Below are 17467 nucleotides of genomic sequence, written 5' to 3'. Positions count from 1 at the left end.
AGTTTGAAAGGAAGGTAGGGGCACCACCAGCCTGCTCTTCCAGGTCCTCCTGGGTCCACTGTACTGTGTCATTTGTCACTAAGGTAGCAGAGACCCTGGAGGTCTGCTAGTAGCCAGGAATCCACTCTGAGGAGGGCAAGTCCCCAGGCCCGCTGGCTGGGTACGGCTAATTACCCCCATTGGAACCAGGGGCATGTTGACTTAAATCTGTGGAAAGCCCTAGCTCCTTTGGCTTCTACAAGAATAGAAAACAAACATCCTTCTCTTCCCTGCTTCCAAGTAGCCCAAACCACACTGACTGGTGTCTGTGAAGCCAGGAGAACCTGGGTTGAGCCCAGGTCAGGTCATTGGCCTGCCCCCAGTGCTTGTGTTCATAGTCTTACCCCAGAGAAAGGATGTGACACAAAATCCCCAAATCCCAGACCACCCACCAGCGAGACAAGTAATAATATGTGTGCCAGCTACTTGAGTTTTGGCTTTAACATCAGTCACTCCACTCTCACAACGCCTGTTAGAGATGCTAGTGTTATCATAACTCTGCAGGCTAGGAAATGGACTCTTAGCAAGCCTCACTTAGTTGCCAAAGTCCCACCTGGGAAGAGGCAGAGCTGAGATGTGGGTTCTTGCAGAATCCTAGATGTGTACACACAGTCATCAGGCACTCACAGAGATGAACCAAACTAGGAAGAAACACAGTGAAGGCCATGATAACACAGGCAGAGAGGTTCTCACCAGACAGTCAGAGTAAGGCAGTCAGGGAGTCCAGGCTTTTTCTCTTTTTCTTTCTCTCTCTCTCTTTTTTTTAAAGATTTTATTTACTCATCACACACACACACACACACACACACACACACACACACACACAGAGGCAGAGACATAGGCAGAGGGAGAAGCAGGCTCCACGCAGGAAGCCTGATGTGGGACTTGATCCTGGGACTCCAGGATCATGCCCTGGGCAGAAGGCACGTGCTAAACTGAAGAGCCACCCAGGCGTCCTCAGGGAGTCCATGCTTTATGGAAGCTCCATCCCAAGAGCTTGGGAAGAGCAGAGCTTGCTGGGAAGAGTAGCTCAGAGTACATGGGGAAGCTCCAGCCAAGGTCTGTCCATCTGCCTGGCTATTGGTGTTCATTGGGATCCTCAGGTTATTCCAGGTGAGGTTAGAACTGCTGACATCCCATGTGATATATTCCTCACCATTAGGATAATTAAATGAGTTTGTAAAATGGGTCCAAGTTTACTCAAGTTCTTCTACACAGCCGTGATTTATGAAACCAGGATTAGTTTGAAATATAGTCTGTTATCTTCAGGATATATTTATTTCAGGAAAGCACAGGTTTGCATGAGAAGCCATGAGGCAAAGACTCATGGTAAGGTTAGGATTAGTAGTGTGCAAACACTGAAGTCTGTAAAGTGAGGTAATATAAAAGTAATTTGGTGAGCTCTTAGGTTAATGCAGAGGCAGCCTGCAGACTTATCTAGACAGTCTCTGGGAGTCTCAGCTCTAGGCTCTGAGAAATATCAACTCCTCTCTCCCATCCTCAAGGTCACTGTCCCAGAGCCTACTGAGGCTGCCTTCCATTTGGCTTTAGGCCAGCCCTGACACATCCTCCACCTTTCCCAGATGGTGCGACACTTCCTGAGACTCCTGTCCCGTGGGACCAGACCCTCAGCTTGAATCCCAGATGGTTCTCATGGCCATCTAGATAAAGTCTCTACTTCCCAGCTGTCCTTTGAGACACTCACAATCTGGCTCCATTGCCAAGCATCCTGTTTCTGTCCCTCCACGATCTTGCGCCTCTGAACATCCTCGTTCACTTGCCTTTCCAAGTTCTAAACATTCTTGGAGGCCACACTCGGTGGCCCCTCTCTGAGGCCTGTCCCCATGAAGCCTGCTGGCTGGCACCGAGGTTTCCCAAAGGACAGCCCCTGCTCGCAAGTTTCCCGAGGCAGGAAACGTCACTGATACCAGGGCGGGGCCCGGCGCGACGCCCCCAGGGCCCCTTCTTGTGGCCGGTGCCCTTCCATCCTGGTCCCGTGGGACGCCACCGCCAACCCTCGCCAGTTTCCCGGTAGCACACTCTAGCAGCGTCGGCTTCGAAGGGCGCATGCGCTAACGTCGGCGGCTGTTTCCCGGCGACCCCGCCGCTGGCTTGTGGACAAGCATTTTCACTGCCTGGCGGAATCGCGCGCGCGCGCGCTGGGGGCGGGGGAGGGGGGGCGTGTGCAAGAAAGGGGCGCGCGGGCCGCGCGTGCGCATGCGCAGCGGCAAGCGGCGGCGCGAGCCGAGCTGGGAGATGGCGGCGGCGGCGGCGGCGGCGCGGAGTGTGTGAGCAGCCGCCCGGGAGCCGCCGGCCCGGGCCCAGCACGACCCCAACCCCGCCCGCCCGCCGGCCATGGGCAACGAGGCCAGCCTAGAGGGCGGCGCTGGCGACGGGCCACTGCCGCCCGGAGGCACAGGCCCTGGCCCGGGCCCCGGCGCGGGGAAGCCGCCTTCAGCACCTGCCGGCGGCGGACAGCTCCCCGCTGTTGGCGCCGCGAGGGCGACCGCGGGACCACCCGGCCCAGGTCCCGGCCCAGGCCCCAGCCCGGGCCCTGGGCCTGGCCCGGGTCCTGGCAGGTAAGCGCGCGTCGCGGCGTCCGGGGGTGTTGAGGGGGGCGGGGAGCTGCAGCCTGAGGCCGGAGCTGGGGCCCGCGACCCCGCGACATAGTCTGGACAGCGAGGTCAGACGTCCGGCCACACTTCGTCCCCAGCCCGATTGACGATTGACGAGAGCCCGGTGGTGTCAGGAAGCAGCGCTCCCTTTCAAGCTACCTTGCCTTGGTAAGGCAGGATGGTGAGTGAGCGCAGGGTCAGTCAGGGCCTGCAGACCGTGACTCCGTCACGAACCCCAAATTTGTTTCCCCCCAACGCTGGGCTCAGGAGGGGCTTATGTAACCTCAACCTAGTCCCTCCGCACTGGGGAGCAGTGGGATGGAAAACATCCTCTCGGTCTGCTGGTATCTGCATATGTCCATTGTGTTGGGCCAAGGAAAGAGCACAATGGGAGTGGCTGTCAGGGAAGATAAGTGTCACTGCGAGGATCGAGGATCGGAGAGATCTGGAAATAGTTGAACCATGAACTTGGTCATGCGCTTTCCTCAGGCATTTAGTGACTATAATCATCTTTGGAGGAAGGGAAATGCCACTGAACACCAAAAAGTATTTATTTAGGCTCAAAAAAATGAACAGGGTCATGTGCTTTCACCAAGGTTTAGTGAAACACCCTGGGGTGAGGCAAAAATGCTACTGAATCATCTATCACCAGATATGTTCCTGTTGCCTTAAGATTTAAATTACCACCTCAAGCCAGGGAAAAACTGAAACCCATATAGAATGCTTTTAACAGAACACATCTGATCAAATACCGTGAAATTAGTTTGTTTAAAATGTATGCCAGCTGAGGTCCTACAAAAACACTCAAGTGGTAGTGAATGCAGTGCAGGGAATGCCAATATATGATAGATTAGTAGACTGAAAACTTAGGAAAGCTACCAAGAGACGACAGGATAAAATGGAAGGCATTATCTTTACATCAAACGGGTCCAGGGAGTAGCAAAACCCCAGGGCGGGAGGGGGCGAAGGCGAGGAGGGTTCCATGTGAGTCTGCTGATCATGCTGCCTTGGCTTTTCTGTGTGGGAACACATAACCTGTGAAGGAGCATGATTTTTGATTCTTCAGCTGTCCAACTGTGACTCTCATGTGTTTATTTCCTCAGAAGTCATTTCTTAGACAACTAACAGTAATGAAAGGCTCTTAATAGCCTGAAACCTGACACTGACAGGCCAGCCTGTGAGCATCCCCTTTAAAGGGGGAATTTGCCTATTTTACATTAGCTATTACAGTAATGCAATTGGTTAGCATATGGTTCTTAGCACTGCAAATACTGTCCATTTTGCTGCATGTTGAGCTGCTATTTGAGTTTTAGATTGAGGGAGCCTCACCCAGGCTTTAAAGCATCTACAGCTGAATGGAAAAACACCTTGTTGTTGGTAGTTATATATATGGGGAGCTTGACATTTCTCTTCTGGTAAACAAACAGGGTGCTCTGTTTTTAGTTTATCTAATGTTGCAGAAAGAGCCAAACGTATGGAATTTTGGAAAGATTGGGCAGCTTAGAGGGATAAGAGGAGACTGGTGTCTACTACTCATATTCCTTTTCAGGGTTTCATTTCTACCCCATCTGTGCATTCTGCTACAGGACAGACTCATGAATTCCTGTGGGTCAGGGAACCATGGGGCTCCTGCTGGAATTAATAGTCACATAATATTGCTCCTGGCTGTGGACAAGGCTCACCCATGGGCCTATGGTGCTATGGTCCTATGGCTCTCAAACTTAGGGTGAGCTGGGGCTGCTTGTCACCAAAGCTCAGGACTAGGGGCCCTTAGGAGATGGGATTTACTGCTCCAGCTGATATGCAGCTTATCACAGTACCTCAGATGAGCAGTGCCTCCATATGTCTCTCCTTCAGCATTAGAATGGCTTTTGCTTCTCACCAAAGCATCTCAGGTACCTGATGCCAAATTTAGCATGTTCTATTCAGAGAGGCTACTGAACAGATTGGCCCATTGATTGAAGAAAAGCCCCATGGCATGTGCTTCTGGGCATTCAGGAAAGAGCAGCAGCACAGTTTCAAACAAGTTTGTGAATTTGGGAGCAGTTAGGCCTCATAGAGGTAGGTGGAGGGTCAGGTAAGGGCAAGATCATTTTACTAACCTCAGACAGGTGTGGAACTGAGGTTCTGGGGGAGTCAATTCCTGGCTCTTTCCTGTTGCCATATTACCACATGGTACCCCAGAATTAGTCTTTTCATCCTCATACTGAGCTCAGTTGGGTTCTGTGAGGGGGTGGCTCCGCTATTTATGACTGAAGAGCCTGACTTGAATCCCATAAGTAGCAGCACCACCACACCCATAGTGCTGCCTCTTAGCTCATTTGGATGATATGGCACTTTGGGCATTGGAGAGTCCCTCAAGGCAGGGCTGTCTGCTTCTGGTTTCAGGGTTGCCTATACAGTTATATAGCTTATACCTTTCTAAAGAAGTGCCAGATCAGAGAAACCTCTACTGTTTGAGCTATATGCCCTGGCGTGGGCTGCATCCTCCTAGAGGAAGGGGCATCTTTCATTCATTCACTTCTTTTTATGCCTGATGTACAGTGAAGTGCTCAAGTTGATGGGATTTAACCTATGTACATACCCACGACACACCATCAGTTCAAGATGAAACTTTATTAGTTTCCCAGAAAGCACCTTTTAAAAAAATTTCACAGAAGAGCCACAGAAACCAGTGACAACCTGTCTAATCTTTATTTTTAAATTTTTTCTTTGAAATTTTATTTATTTATTCATGAGAGACACAGAGAGAGACACAGAGACACAGGCAGAGGGAGAAGCAGGCTCCCTGCAGGGAGCCGGATACAGGACTTGATCCCTGGATCCTGGGATTACACCCTGAACCGAAGATAGATGCTCAATGGCTGAGCCACCCAGGCGTCCCCAACCTGTCTAATCTATACCACCTGTGGGCTTTGCATGTTCTGAAATTTGCAAATTGATCTTCAGTCAATTAGCTGAGGTGTATTTACCAGTATCAAGAGCCAGCACTGTGTTGGGCTTTGTGGATGATCTGGAAGGGTATACAATGCTCCCCTGTCCTCTAGCATCTCATAGTCTGGGTAGTAAGACAGCTCTCGAAGTGCCAAATTATGAAATTTGGCTGGGTAGCTCAGTGTCTGAGCAGCTCAGACCGAGAAGTCTCGGGGTCTGAGCAAGTCAGTGTCTGAGAAGTGCTAAATAGACAGTGCTTATAGAACAATTGTCAAGTGAGAAGAGTGGAGAGGCAGAGCCAGGCTTCAAAAGAGGGAGAAACTGGGATCCCTGGGTGGCCCAGTGGTTTAGCGCTTGCCTTTGGCCCAGGGCGTGATCCTGGAGACCCGGGATCGAATCCCACGTCGGGCTCCCGGTGCATGGAGCCTGCTTCTCCCTCTGCCTGTGTCTCTGCCTCTCTCTCTCTCTCTCACTGTGTGCCTATCATAAATAAATAAAATAAAAAAAAAAGAGGGAGAAGCCCAAGGCATGCTGGAAAAATGGTTGTGTTATGAGAGGTGGAGAGGGAGAAATAGCATGGGGAACATGGTCTACATAGGCAGGGACAGTGGGCAGAGAATGGGGCCAAGTGCAGAGGTATGGAAGAGAGCTGGGGCAAACCAAGTGAGGTGGCTTTCCCTTAATACCCATCAAAATCTATGATCAGCTCAAAGTTACCTCTCACTCACTTCTAGCTCATAAGCTTTGGAGACATCTTTAAGGCATCTGGCACACAGAGTCTGGTCATGTGCTGGAAGGTGAGTGAGGCTGCTCTGTTAACTACAGTCTGAGCTCCTTTCTCTCTCTCTCTTTTTTTTTTTTTTTTACATATTTTATTTATTTATTTATTTATTCATTCATGAGCGATACACAGAGAGAGGCAGAGACACAGGCAGAGGGAGAATCAGGCTCCATGCAGGGAGCCCAATGTGGGACTCGATCCTGGAACTCCAGGATCATGCCCTGAGCTGAAGGCAGACGCTCAACCGCTGAGCCACCCAGGCGTCCCTGAGCTCCTTTCTCAAATGGATTCATCATAATTCTATGCCAATAAGAAAATGAAAATAAAAATAATTGGGTTTGTCAGATATAGTATATCTGGTCTGGGATTAGCCAGACTTGTTATACTGTATCAGCTAACAGGCTCTAGAAAAATCTGGGACTAATTTGTAAGGATGAAATGAAAGTATATAATTGCCAGGTTTAGAAATAAGGGCCCTTTATCATTCAGAGATCCAGTTTGGCCCGAGGATCTGGATTCTCATGGAGGGCATGACACAAGAATTATGCTAAAGTGACCTAACATCTAAATGGTAATGATGTCAAAATTTCACCCAAAGGGGCAACCATTTCTCATCTTCCTTGCCAGGGAGAAAGGGGCAGCTTTGAAAATGTAGCTTTTCCTAGCATTGGTAAGACTGATAAATTGCTGCTAAAAACAAACAAACAAACAAACAAAACAAAACAAGACAAAAAAAAAGGTATGGTGATGTTGGGGAAGAAAGGCTTTCTTCTAATTATTTTTTTAACTTTTTATTATAGAAAATTTCAAATTTCCAGTAGAGGTTGAGAGAATAAGCTAATGAACTCCCATGTTTCCATTGCCCAGCCACAGTTATCACCAACTCATGGTTGGTCAAGTTTATCTGTCTTCCTCACCTGCCATCCCCATGAAGGCAACTTCCAGATATCCCTACATTTCATCATCCATATTTCAGTGTGTATTTCTAAGAAATAAGGGCTTTGTATCACAGCACCACAGCACCACAATCACCCCCAAACAGGATAACAATTCCTTCCTTCTTTTCTTTATTTTTTTTTTAATTTATTTATTTATTCATGAGAGGTACAGAGAGAGAGAGGCAGAGACATAGGCAGTGGGAGAAGCAGGCTCCATGCAGGGAGCACAATGTGGGACTTGAATCTGGGACTCCAGGATCATACCGCGAGTCGAAGGCAGACGCTCAACTGCTGAACCAGCCAGGCATCCCATAATTTTACTTTTTTTTTTTAAAGTAATCTCTACGCCCGACATGGGGCTTGAATTCATGATCCTGAAATCAAGAGTCACATGTTCTATTGACTCTACCAACTAGGCAGGGAGCCAGTTAGGTGCCCTGATAACAATCTCTTCTTAATTTTAGCAAATACCAGTCAGGGTTCAGGTTTTCTGATTATCTTGTGAATTTATTTTTATGGTTGGTTTGTTTGAGTTGTGATCTAAACAGGGTCTACACATTGGATTTGTTTGATATATTTCTTGAGTTTCTTTAAATCTGTAGATTCCATCTCCTTTTTTTCTGCCTTGCATTGGAGAACTGTGTCATTTGTCTTGTTTCTCACATTCTGCAGTATGCGGATTGTGTCTCTATGGTGTCATTTAAGATGTTTCTCTGTCCCATATTTTTCCTTTAAGCTGGAAATTGTATCTAGAGGCCATTCAGATACATTTCATTCTTTTGGCCAAGAAATTCTAGCTTTAAAAAAAAGTTTGTCAAGGGCTTCAGACATGAAAAGACTGTGAGTTCCCGGAAAGTAGATCCAGACTTTGGACTAATTTGGGAGCCAAAGAAGATACAGTGGGTCATTTTTCTGTTCTTTTTTCTAAAGTTCTTCTTCTGAGTAGGTTTGATTCTGGATTTGAGAGGGCAAAGCTTTCAAAGCCCTTAGGTCATGCCCTTTCACCCAGCTTTGGGGAATCCTCCCTGTCTATATAAGTCGTCGGTTGCAAGGAGATAGGGTTCGGGGCTTCAATAAATCCTCTCTATTTTCAGAGGTCCTGCATGTCTCAGTAGTGCCCTTTCTTCCTGTTAGTGATAGAAGTGGGAGAGACAGACCCTGCTGTGTGGGGGCTATTTGAGGAGAAATCTATTCCTAGAGCCTGTGGCTCATGGGCAATAAGTAGGGGCTGACTGTGGAGGTAGGTTGGCAAAACTGTCACAATAATTATAACTACTCGTACTGGATGTCTGCTTCACCATGGACATTCTGCTAGGTGTTTTACACATACTCACTCCAACTACCTGGCCATGTAGCCTAAAGGCCCCATCCATCTGCATCTTACTCATTTTTCCTACCTGGGGACTCACTTTTTACAATGGTAAAATGGTGGTGGCCAAGACTGGCATGCCTACAATAAGGTCCAAGTGTCACGTTAGGGCTTGAGGCCCTCCTGGTGAGCTGGGGCTTGGTGGACAATGTAGCCACATGGGGACTCTTGCCTGGGCTTCTCCAGGGGTATGTCATGCTGGCAGTGGTACTGCATTAGTAAGACTTGCTCACGCTCCTTTCCTGCCTCAAAGGCCCTTTCCTTCTCCATTTACCAGTATAGTGGCAGAAGCTAGTCATAGCTGGGGAATGAGTTTGGGACCATGGCCTCTGGGACCTGTGGTAGAGGAGATGGAATTCTAGTGTCTCTTCCTGCAGATAGGGCCTCTGGTGGCTGTCTCTTGCCCCCTTGCATTCCTGCAGCCCATGTGTCTTATACATTAGGTTCTGGTCAGCTGTGCCTGTGGAATGGAGCCAGTAAATATGCTCTCTGATTCATCTGTGCTATACCTTGAGCCCTAGGGTGGTCACAGTGCTGCTCTGATCTCTCTATCTGTTCTTTGCTCATATGGGTATCTAGGATTCTTAAGAGAGCCTTGCTCTAGAAGAGCCCCCTTACCTGGTACCCCCACTTCTTTTTTTTTTTTAGATTTTAAAAAAAAATTATCTATTCATGAGAGACACACACACACAGAGAGAGAGAGAGAGGCACAGACACAGGCAGAGGGAGAAGCAGGCTCCATGCAGGGAGCCTGACGTGGGACTCGATACCAGGTCTCCAAGATCACACCCTAGGCTGAAGGCAATGCTAAACTGCTGAGCCACCCGGGCTGCCCACCCCCACTTCTTCTTCTCCTTTTTTTAAATAATAAATTTATTTTTTATTGGTGTTCAATTTGCCAACATACAGAATAACACCCAGTGCCCACCCCCACTTCTTAACAAGAATGTCACATGGAGGTGTATTGGGAGCCTTTAGGGAACTCTAGCTCACCCTGGGATAAATCCAGAACTGTTTGGGTGGCCTGGCTGCCTCTGAAGTGGGTGGGGCTGCTATGAGGGCCTAAGGTAAAGAATTTTCCCTGAGCAGAAATAGAAGGGTTAGCTTCTGGGACTTGGCCCCAGCCACTGAAGAGATAAAAAAGCCTTAGCAGCAGCTCATGCAAGGATCAACCAATCTGGGACTGCCCCTGGGCCCAGAGTTGTTCTCCAGTGCCATTGGCTTGGGGAGGGGTTATCCCTTCCCAGGATGCTGGAAGAATCAATAAGGCATTTGGGTGCTTTGAAAGAAAAGAGGGTAAGGAGATTTCCTGAGAGTCACACCTTTACTTCCGATGTATTTGTGCATGCAGGTAGGTAATAAGGGTCACTTGCCGTTTTTGCATATGGGAGTGGTTGTGAGGGATTTCTACAATTAAGTTCTATGTACTAATAGGATTTATTTAATTTTATTTTTAAAATTTTTTTTAAAGATTTTATTTATTTATTCATGAGAAACACACAGAGAGAGGCAGAGACAGAAGCAGAGGGAGGAGCAGGCTCCATGCAGGGAGCCTGATGTGGGACTCGATCCCAGGAGCACTGGATCACACTCTGAGCTGAAGGCAAATGCTCAACCACTGAGCCATCCAGGTATCCCTACAGTAGGAGGATATTAAAACGAAATTTTATCTATATATTCAGGAAACCCTTCTCTGAACACTTAGATGCCTATCCCTGGGTGAGATATGAGGAGCAAAGGAAGGACCACAAAATGGGCTGTGCCTTCAAGGAGGTCCTAGTCTGGTAAGAAAGAAAGAGGGACTTGTTTAGATTTTTACCCTCAACTTCCTGAAATTAGAGTTTGCTCCTGCTTTTTCTTTGTTTCATAGAGTTAAGATAAATGAGAGCAAGGGCAGCCCGGGTGGCTCAGAGGTTTAGCGCCGCCTTTGGCCCGGGGTATGGTCCTGGAGACCCGGGATCGAGTCCCATGTCCGGCTCTCTGCATAGAGCCTGCTTCTCCCTCTGCCTGTGTCTCTGCCTCTCTCTCTCTCTCTCTCTCTCTCTGTGTGTGTGTGTGTGTCTCTGATGAATAAATAGATAAAATCTTAAAAAAAAAAGATGAGAGCATGATTAAAAGGGCTTGTATTATTTCATATTCTAAAATAGTAGAACAGGGCAGCCCGGGTCGCTCAGTGGTTTAAGCGCCGCCTTCGGCCCAGGGCCTGATCCTGGAGACCCAGGATCGAGTTTGAGTCCTACATCGGGCTTCCTGCATGGAGCCTGCTTCTCCCTCTGCCTGTGTCTCTGTCTCTCTCTCTGTGTCTCTCGTGAATAAATAAATAAAATCTTTAAAAAAATAAAATAGTAGAACATATATTTGTATGGTGTTTTGCAGCTTACAAAACACATTCACATAACATTAACTTATTCTGTTGGGAACTCCAAAGGCCTAATAGGAGAGATTTAGAGGAACAGCCAGCTAGCTGACTTTAGCAAACTGAAATGCCATACACTGAGCACAGCTGGAGAACCACGTCACTTCCTTGCCTCCTGCTCCGAGAAGATGGAAAATTTAGCAACAGGATGGGGAGGGCTTTGAGGACAAGAAAAGGATCAGGAAGTAGGACATTTGAGCAAAGGACAGCATAGGGGTGGGGGATGGGGAATACTGGGAGCCTCCTGGGTGGGGGTCAGAAACTCAGGCTTTAATCAACCCTGACATTACCCCAAACTGGCTGTACCTGGAGTAGGTCCTCACTATTTTCCATCTGTAAAAGGAGAGGTTTAACTAGGTGATCTCCAAGGTCTCCTCCATCTCTGACAGCTTATTTTTGTTAGATGAGTAAGAAGAAAGGGTGATGCTTCCTGCTATTCCTTAGCCCCGCTGAGGAGAGAAAATAGATATGTCGTGCAGACTTTGGGTTAATTAGAAGAGCTTTAAATGAAGAGGATTGCTCTTCTTCTGTGCTCTAGAGATCTTTCAGAGTGGACAAGATGACCTTGCAATCAAGCCTGGAGCCAGAAGAGGGACTGGCTGGCACCGTGCCTCTCAGTTGCTTCTGGCAGATGGGAGCTCTTGAAAAGCCGCTGGCCTCCTTCTATGGGGTTGGCTGGCCAGCCACCAAGGCTCCTACCTGGGTCTTGCAGCCTGCTGCAAGCTCCCTGTTTCCAGCCATGCATGGTCGCTTATCTCTTGTGTAGTATTCCACTCATATCCCACAGGTGCTCTGGCACCTGTGCTGCCTCCTCCAGGTGGGCAGTAGTGCAGATTCCTTCACTTATAGAGTGAGGAGATGGATTTGGTGCTCTCTGCAGTTTCTCCTGCAGCTCTGTGGGTTCTGTGGGCTCTGGCTAGGAGCTTCCTTCAGGAGCATGGTTTAGCTTCAGTGGGTGATATGTTTGCTCTGTCCTCCTTTTATTTTGAGCATCCAATCCAACTCCTAACAAATGTCAAAATGTCTGCTTCCATATTCTCTGAAGGAGGAGCTCTGCCTTGGTGTGAATACCCAGTGGTCAGTGGCCTTTGGTCCCTCCCAGGCGGATGACTCTACTGTTGGAAAGTTCTTTCTGTTTGTCTGAAATGGGCTTCCTTACATCTCCTGTCTCTTGGCCTAGCTCTGCCCTCTGGCATATCCTACTTATCTGCTCACAGGTTTACTCTTACCTCCTCAACTGCAGGGTTCTTCTCTAGACTTGACTCCTCCAGGTCCTCTGGCTGCGATGTAACTCTGGGACCCTCGCCAACCTGGGCCATTCTGCCCAAGGCTGTCAATATCCCAAGGACAGAAAGGTTCAGAGAACAGGACCTAGGACTCCGTATGTCATATTGACTAAGAGTGTCACAATCTGAAGGATAAGTGGCCTTCACTCATCAGCCCGAGAATACCATCCTACACCTCCCTGGGTGCCCTCTGGCCCTACACCCCACACTTGTCCGGCCTTATGCCGGGCATCTCCATCCTAGGCTTGTGCAACCTAAGTATGAATCCGTGGGGGCCTGGATGAGTCTCTGCCATGTCTTCTTTCATTGTCCTTGGAGATCTCTTCCAACCTAGTGAGACCCTAGTTAGTCTCCTGAAGTAGGGATAGTAACTAAGACAGTGTACTTGTTTTTGGAATCATGCTGGAGAATTTCTCTCCTTCTTATGGCCCTGTGAGCCCACTTTCCAAATCTTTGTATCTCACTTTGAGTGGTCAGTGTTGAGGCCTCGAGGCCAAAGCCTGGCCAACTCTGGTTTGAGGTGGTGTCAGCTGAAGATGGTGGTAGAGCTGGGTTGTTTTAGAGAGGCAATCACTCCTTGCACCTATGGAAGTCTCTGTGCACCACAGAGGAAGCTTTCTCTCAGGCCTGTTCTTCCCTGGATTGGCCATGTCATTCTGGCCTCTTTTTGGGATACACTGGCCTTAGGCTCTGTAGGGTGGATGTTCCCAGGAGCAGCAACACTCTGCACTTGAAAATTTCAAACACATATAAAAAGAAAAAAGATGGTATGATGAACCCCCTCCTGTGAACTCATCACCCAGCTTGAACAATGATCAGTATTTTGCCATCTTGTTTCATCTATATTCCTCCAACTTTTTTTTTTTTGACTGAAGTATTTTCTATCAAAATACAAACATACCATTTTCCTCATAAATACTTTAGGATGTACCTCTAGTAGTTAAAAGCTGTTTTTAAGTTAATCCAGTGACATTGGGATCCCTGGGTGGCTCAGCAGTTTGATGCCTGCCTTCAGCCCCGGGGCGTGATCCTGGAGTCCCAGGATTGAGTCCCACCTCCAGCTCCCTGGATGGAGCCTGCTTCTCCCTCTGCCTATGTCTCTGCCTATCTCTCTCTCTGTGTCTCTCATGAATAAGTGAATAAAAAATCTTTTAAAAAATCCAATGATATTATCACAGCCAACAAAGTTAACTATAATTTTTTTAAAAGATATTATTTATTTATTTGACAGAGCACAAGCAGGGGAATTAGAGAGAAAGAGGGAGAAGGCTCTCTGCTGAGCAGGGAGCTGGACACAGGGCTCGATCCCAGGACCCTGGGATGATGACCTGAGCCAAAGGCAGACATTTAATTGACGGAGCCACCCAGGCACCCCTATAATTTCTTAATATAACTTAAGACCCAGTCCATGTTCAATTTTACTTTTCTCAAAAATGATCTTTTAGGGTTGTTTTGTTCTTATCAGCATCCAAACATTGTATACATGTATATATTGTATATATATATATACACACACACACACATACATATGTATATGTAATGTATATATGTGTATTTGTTTGAAAATAATAGTATAGATATTTTTACTAACACTAATACTAGTGAATGTAATTTAAGATCTCCTTGTGATTTCTTTTGTCCTTAGTTTATCCCTTTCCAGGGATGTCTAGTCTAAGTTCTATGTTTTATTTTTTTTCTCTTTTAAATTTAAATTCAATTAACCTGTAATATTATTTTCAGAAGTAGAGGTCAGTGATTCATCAGTCTTATATAATACCCACTGCTCATTATATCGTGTGCCTGCCTTAATGTCCATCACCTAGTTACCCCATCACCCCCTAGCAACCCTCAGTTTGTTTCCTATGATTAAGAATCTCTTATATTTGTCTCCCTCTCTGATTTTGTCTTGTTTTATTTTCCCCTTCTTCCCCTATGATCCTGTTTTGTTTCTTAAATTCCATATATGGGTGAGATCTTATGATAATTGTCTTTCTCTGATTGACTTATTTTGCTTACCATAATACCTTCTAGTTTCATCTACATCATTGCAAATGGCAAGGTTTCATTCTTTTTGATGGCTGAGTAGTATTCCATTGTGTGTGTGTGTGTGTGTGTGTGTGTGTGTGTATACACCATATCTTTATCCATTCATCTGTCGATGGACACAGTTTCTGTGTTTTAGAGTTGTTAGAAATGGTTCTTCTTGGTGAAGTTATATCATTAAGAAGATATACAATTGAACTCTTTTTTCCAGTTTGTGTTCTATTTGTAAGGATTGCTTTTTGATCACTTATCTGTTGCCACGATCATACTGCATGGTAAATCAGCCAAGACTTAGTGGTTTCAAACTTCAAACTTTTTTTTTTTAAAGATTGTATTTATTTATTCATGAGAGAGAGAGAGACAGAGAGAGAGACAGAGAGAGGCAGAGACATAGGCAGAGGGAGAAGCAGGCTCCATGCAGGAAACCTGATACCTGACTCGATCCCGGGACTCCAGGATCACGCCCCAGGCCAAAGGCAGGCGCTAAACCACTGAGCCAGCCAGGCATCCCCAAACTTCAAAATTTTTATTCTCACTCATGCTGGCTAGGATTCACTGATCTAGGCTGGGCCCTGGGCTACAGGGCCCAGTTATTTATTTTTTTTTAAAGATTATTTATTTATTTATTTATTTATTCATAGACACAGAGAGAGAGGCAGAGACACAGGCAGAGGGAGAAGCAGGCTCCATGCAGGGATCCCGACGTGGGACTCAATCTGGGGTCTCCAGGATCACACCCCAGGCTGCAGGCGGCGCCAAACCGCTGCACCACCAGGGCTGCCCTACAGGGCCCAGTTAAACACAGGTCTGCTCTGCATGTCTCTCATCCTCCTTGGACAGCAGGCTAGCCAGGGCATGTTCTTCCGGTGGTGATGACAGATGCACAGGAAGGCATGCCTAACCACACACACACACACACACACACACACACACACACACACACAACTTCAGTCCTCTGCTTGAAATGACACATCTGCTAACATTACTTTATTTATTTATTTTTAAAGATTTATTTATTTATTTATGATAGAGAGAGGGAGAGAGAGAGAGAGAAAGAGAGGCAGAGACACAGGAGGAGGGAGAAGCAGGCTCCATGCCAGGAGCCCGATGCGGGACTCGATCCCGGGACTCCAGGATCGCGCCCTGGGCCAAAGGCAGGCGCTAAACTGCTGAGCCACCCAGGGATCCCCTGCTAACATTACTTTAATCAAAACAATTCATATTGAAGCCCAAAGTTAAGGGATGGTGCTGCAGTTACTCTGACTGTATAAGAAATTACCCTAAAACTTAGTGACATCCAACAACCATTATTTTGCTCACGGATTCTGTAGGTCAGGAACTCAGGGCACATGGGATGGCTTATTTCTGCTCTACAGTGTCTGGAGTGTCAGCTGGAAGACTCGAAGGCTGGGGACTGGAGTTATCTGACATGTCTTCATCACTTAAATGTTTTACAGTTGATTCTTGCTAGTAGCTGGGAGCCTCAGTGCTTCTCCCCATGGGCTAGTTTGAGCTTCCTGTCCACCTGGTTTCTGAGTTTACAGGGTATCCTAAGAGAAAGAGAAAGAGAAAGAAGAAGCCAGCTGGAGACTGTACTGCCTTTTATGACCTAGTCTCGAAAGACATGTGTTGTTATTTTTACCACAATCTATTCATTGAGGCAGTTCTAAAGTCCTACTCAGTTTTGAGAGGAGGAGACATGGACTCCATCTCTTTTCTTTTCTTTTCTTTTCCTTTTCTTTTCTTTTCTTTTCTTTTCTTTTCTTTTCTTTTCTTTTCTTTTCTTTTCTTTTCTTTTCTTTTCTTTTCTTTTCTTTTCTTTTCTTTTCTTTCTTATAGTCACAGAGAGATAGAGAGAGAGGCAGAGACACAGGCAGAGGGAGAAGCAGGCTCTATACACCGGGAGCCCGATGTGGGATTCGATCCCGGGTCTCCAGGATCGCGCCCTGGGCCAAAGGCAGGCGCCAAACCGCTGCGCCACCCAGGGATCCCGGACTCCATCTCTTGATGGGGAATGTACAGGTTCTATAAGAGATTGTAGAAATCTTGTGGAGACCATTTTTGGAGAATAGAGTCTGGCACATCTGAAAAAAATATACTTTGCCCTTAGTGGGAGGAATTGCAAAGTCACATGGCAAAGGGCAGAAATCCATTGAGAACAACAATGGCTTCTACCATTTTTTTTTTCTTTTCGATTTAATTTTCTTAAAATTTTGTAAAACTTTTATGTGATTCCAAATAAGATGAATAGAGAGAAGTATAGTTCTATCTTGTTCCCTTTTACCTTGTTTTCTTCCTTCCCTGATAAGAATTCACGTTTATCAGTTTTTGTCCATTGTTCCTTCTTGAAAATAATATAAGGAAAATATAGATTCATTTAACTAAAAAAAAGAGATTCATTTAACTCTCTTTTTTATATATATAAAAGGTAGCAAATTCTGAACACTGTGCTGAACTTTGCTTTTTTTCTTATAATGTATCCTGAAGATCACCCCGTAGCAGAATGGAAAACTCCTCGTGATTCTTTTTTTGCATCTGTATGGTGCTCTGTCATGCAGGTTTTCCATAGTTTATCCATGGACATTGGCCTGTGGCTATTCCTCTTACAAATAGCTGCACACTGAGGAACCTGGTGTATGTGTCATTTTGTATTTTTACTATCTATGGGGCAGTGTATCCAATGGAACGGTTTCCTGGTGTATCTATGGGATATTTTGCATGTTTAGGGTACCTCTGGTTTAGTTTCCTATGGGATGCTGAAACAAGATGGTAAATGCACATTGTGCTATGTTTTGGCAAGCCCGAGGGGCAAAGGCAAAGGTGGGGTGCTAGTGAGAGGCTTGGACAGTGTTCAGGTGCAAGGATGGTCACTGAACCAAGACGAGGGAGTGTGAGGGAGTAGGGAGAGGGAGAAAGTGCTAAAAAGTGCTCAACTTCTGAATATATGCTGAATGTAGAGCCAGAGGAGTGCTGAATGGCTGGTTTTGAAGAGTCAGAGAAAGAGAAGAGTCAGGAGGACCCCTCAATTCTGGCCTGAGCATGTGGT

At 46.6% G+C, this 17467-nt stretch overlaps 1 protein-coding gene across 3 annotated transcripts in view; it reads left to right on the top strand.

The window, feature by feature from the left end:
• Positions 1-2394: 2394 nt before the first annotated feature.
• BSN (bassoon presynaptic cytomatrix protein) overlaps positions 2395-17467 on the top strand; it is a 96867-nt gene continuing 81794 nt past the window's right edge. For all 3 annotated transcript variants that reach the window (XR_012012013.1, XR_012012014.1, XM_072786165.1), the window contains exon 1: positions 2395-2618. Coding sequence is in view for 1 of the 3 variants with exons in the window: in XM_072786165.1 (XP_072642266.1) it covers positions 2395-2618 (224 nt within the window). In the remaining 2 variants the exon portion in view is untranslated. The remainder of the gene's footprint in view (positions 2619-17467) is intronic.

The sequence above is a fragment of the Canis lupus genome, chromosome 19 (assembly GCF_048164855.1).
Source record: "Canis lupus baileyi chromosome 19, mCanLup2.hap1, whole genome shotgun sequence".
Classification (NCBI taxonomy): Eukaryota; Metazoa; Chordata; class Mammalia; order Carnivora; family Canidae; genus Canis; species Canis lupus.
This window is presented reverse-complemented; position numbering and strand designations above follow the sequence as displayed.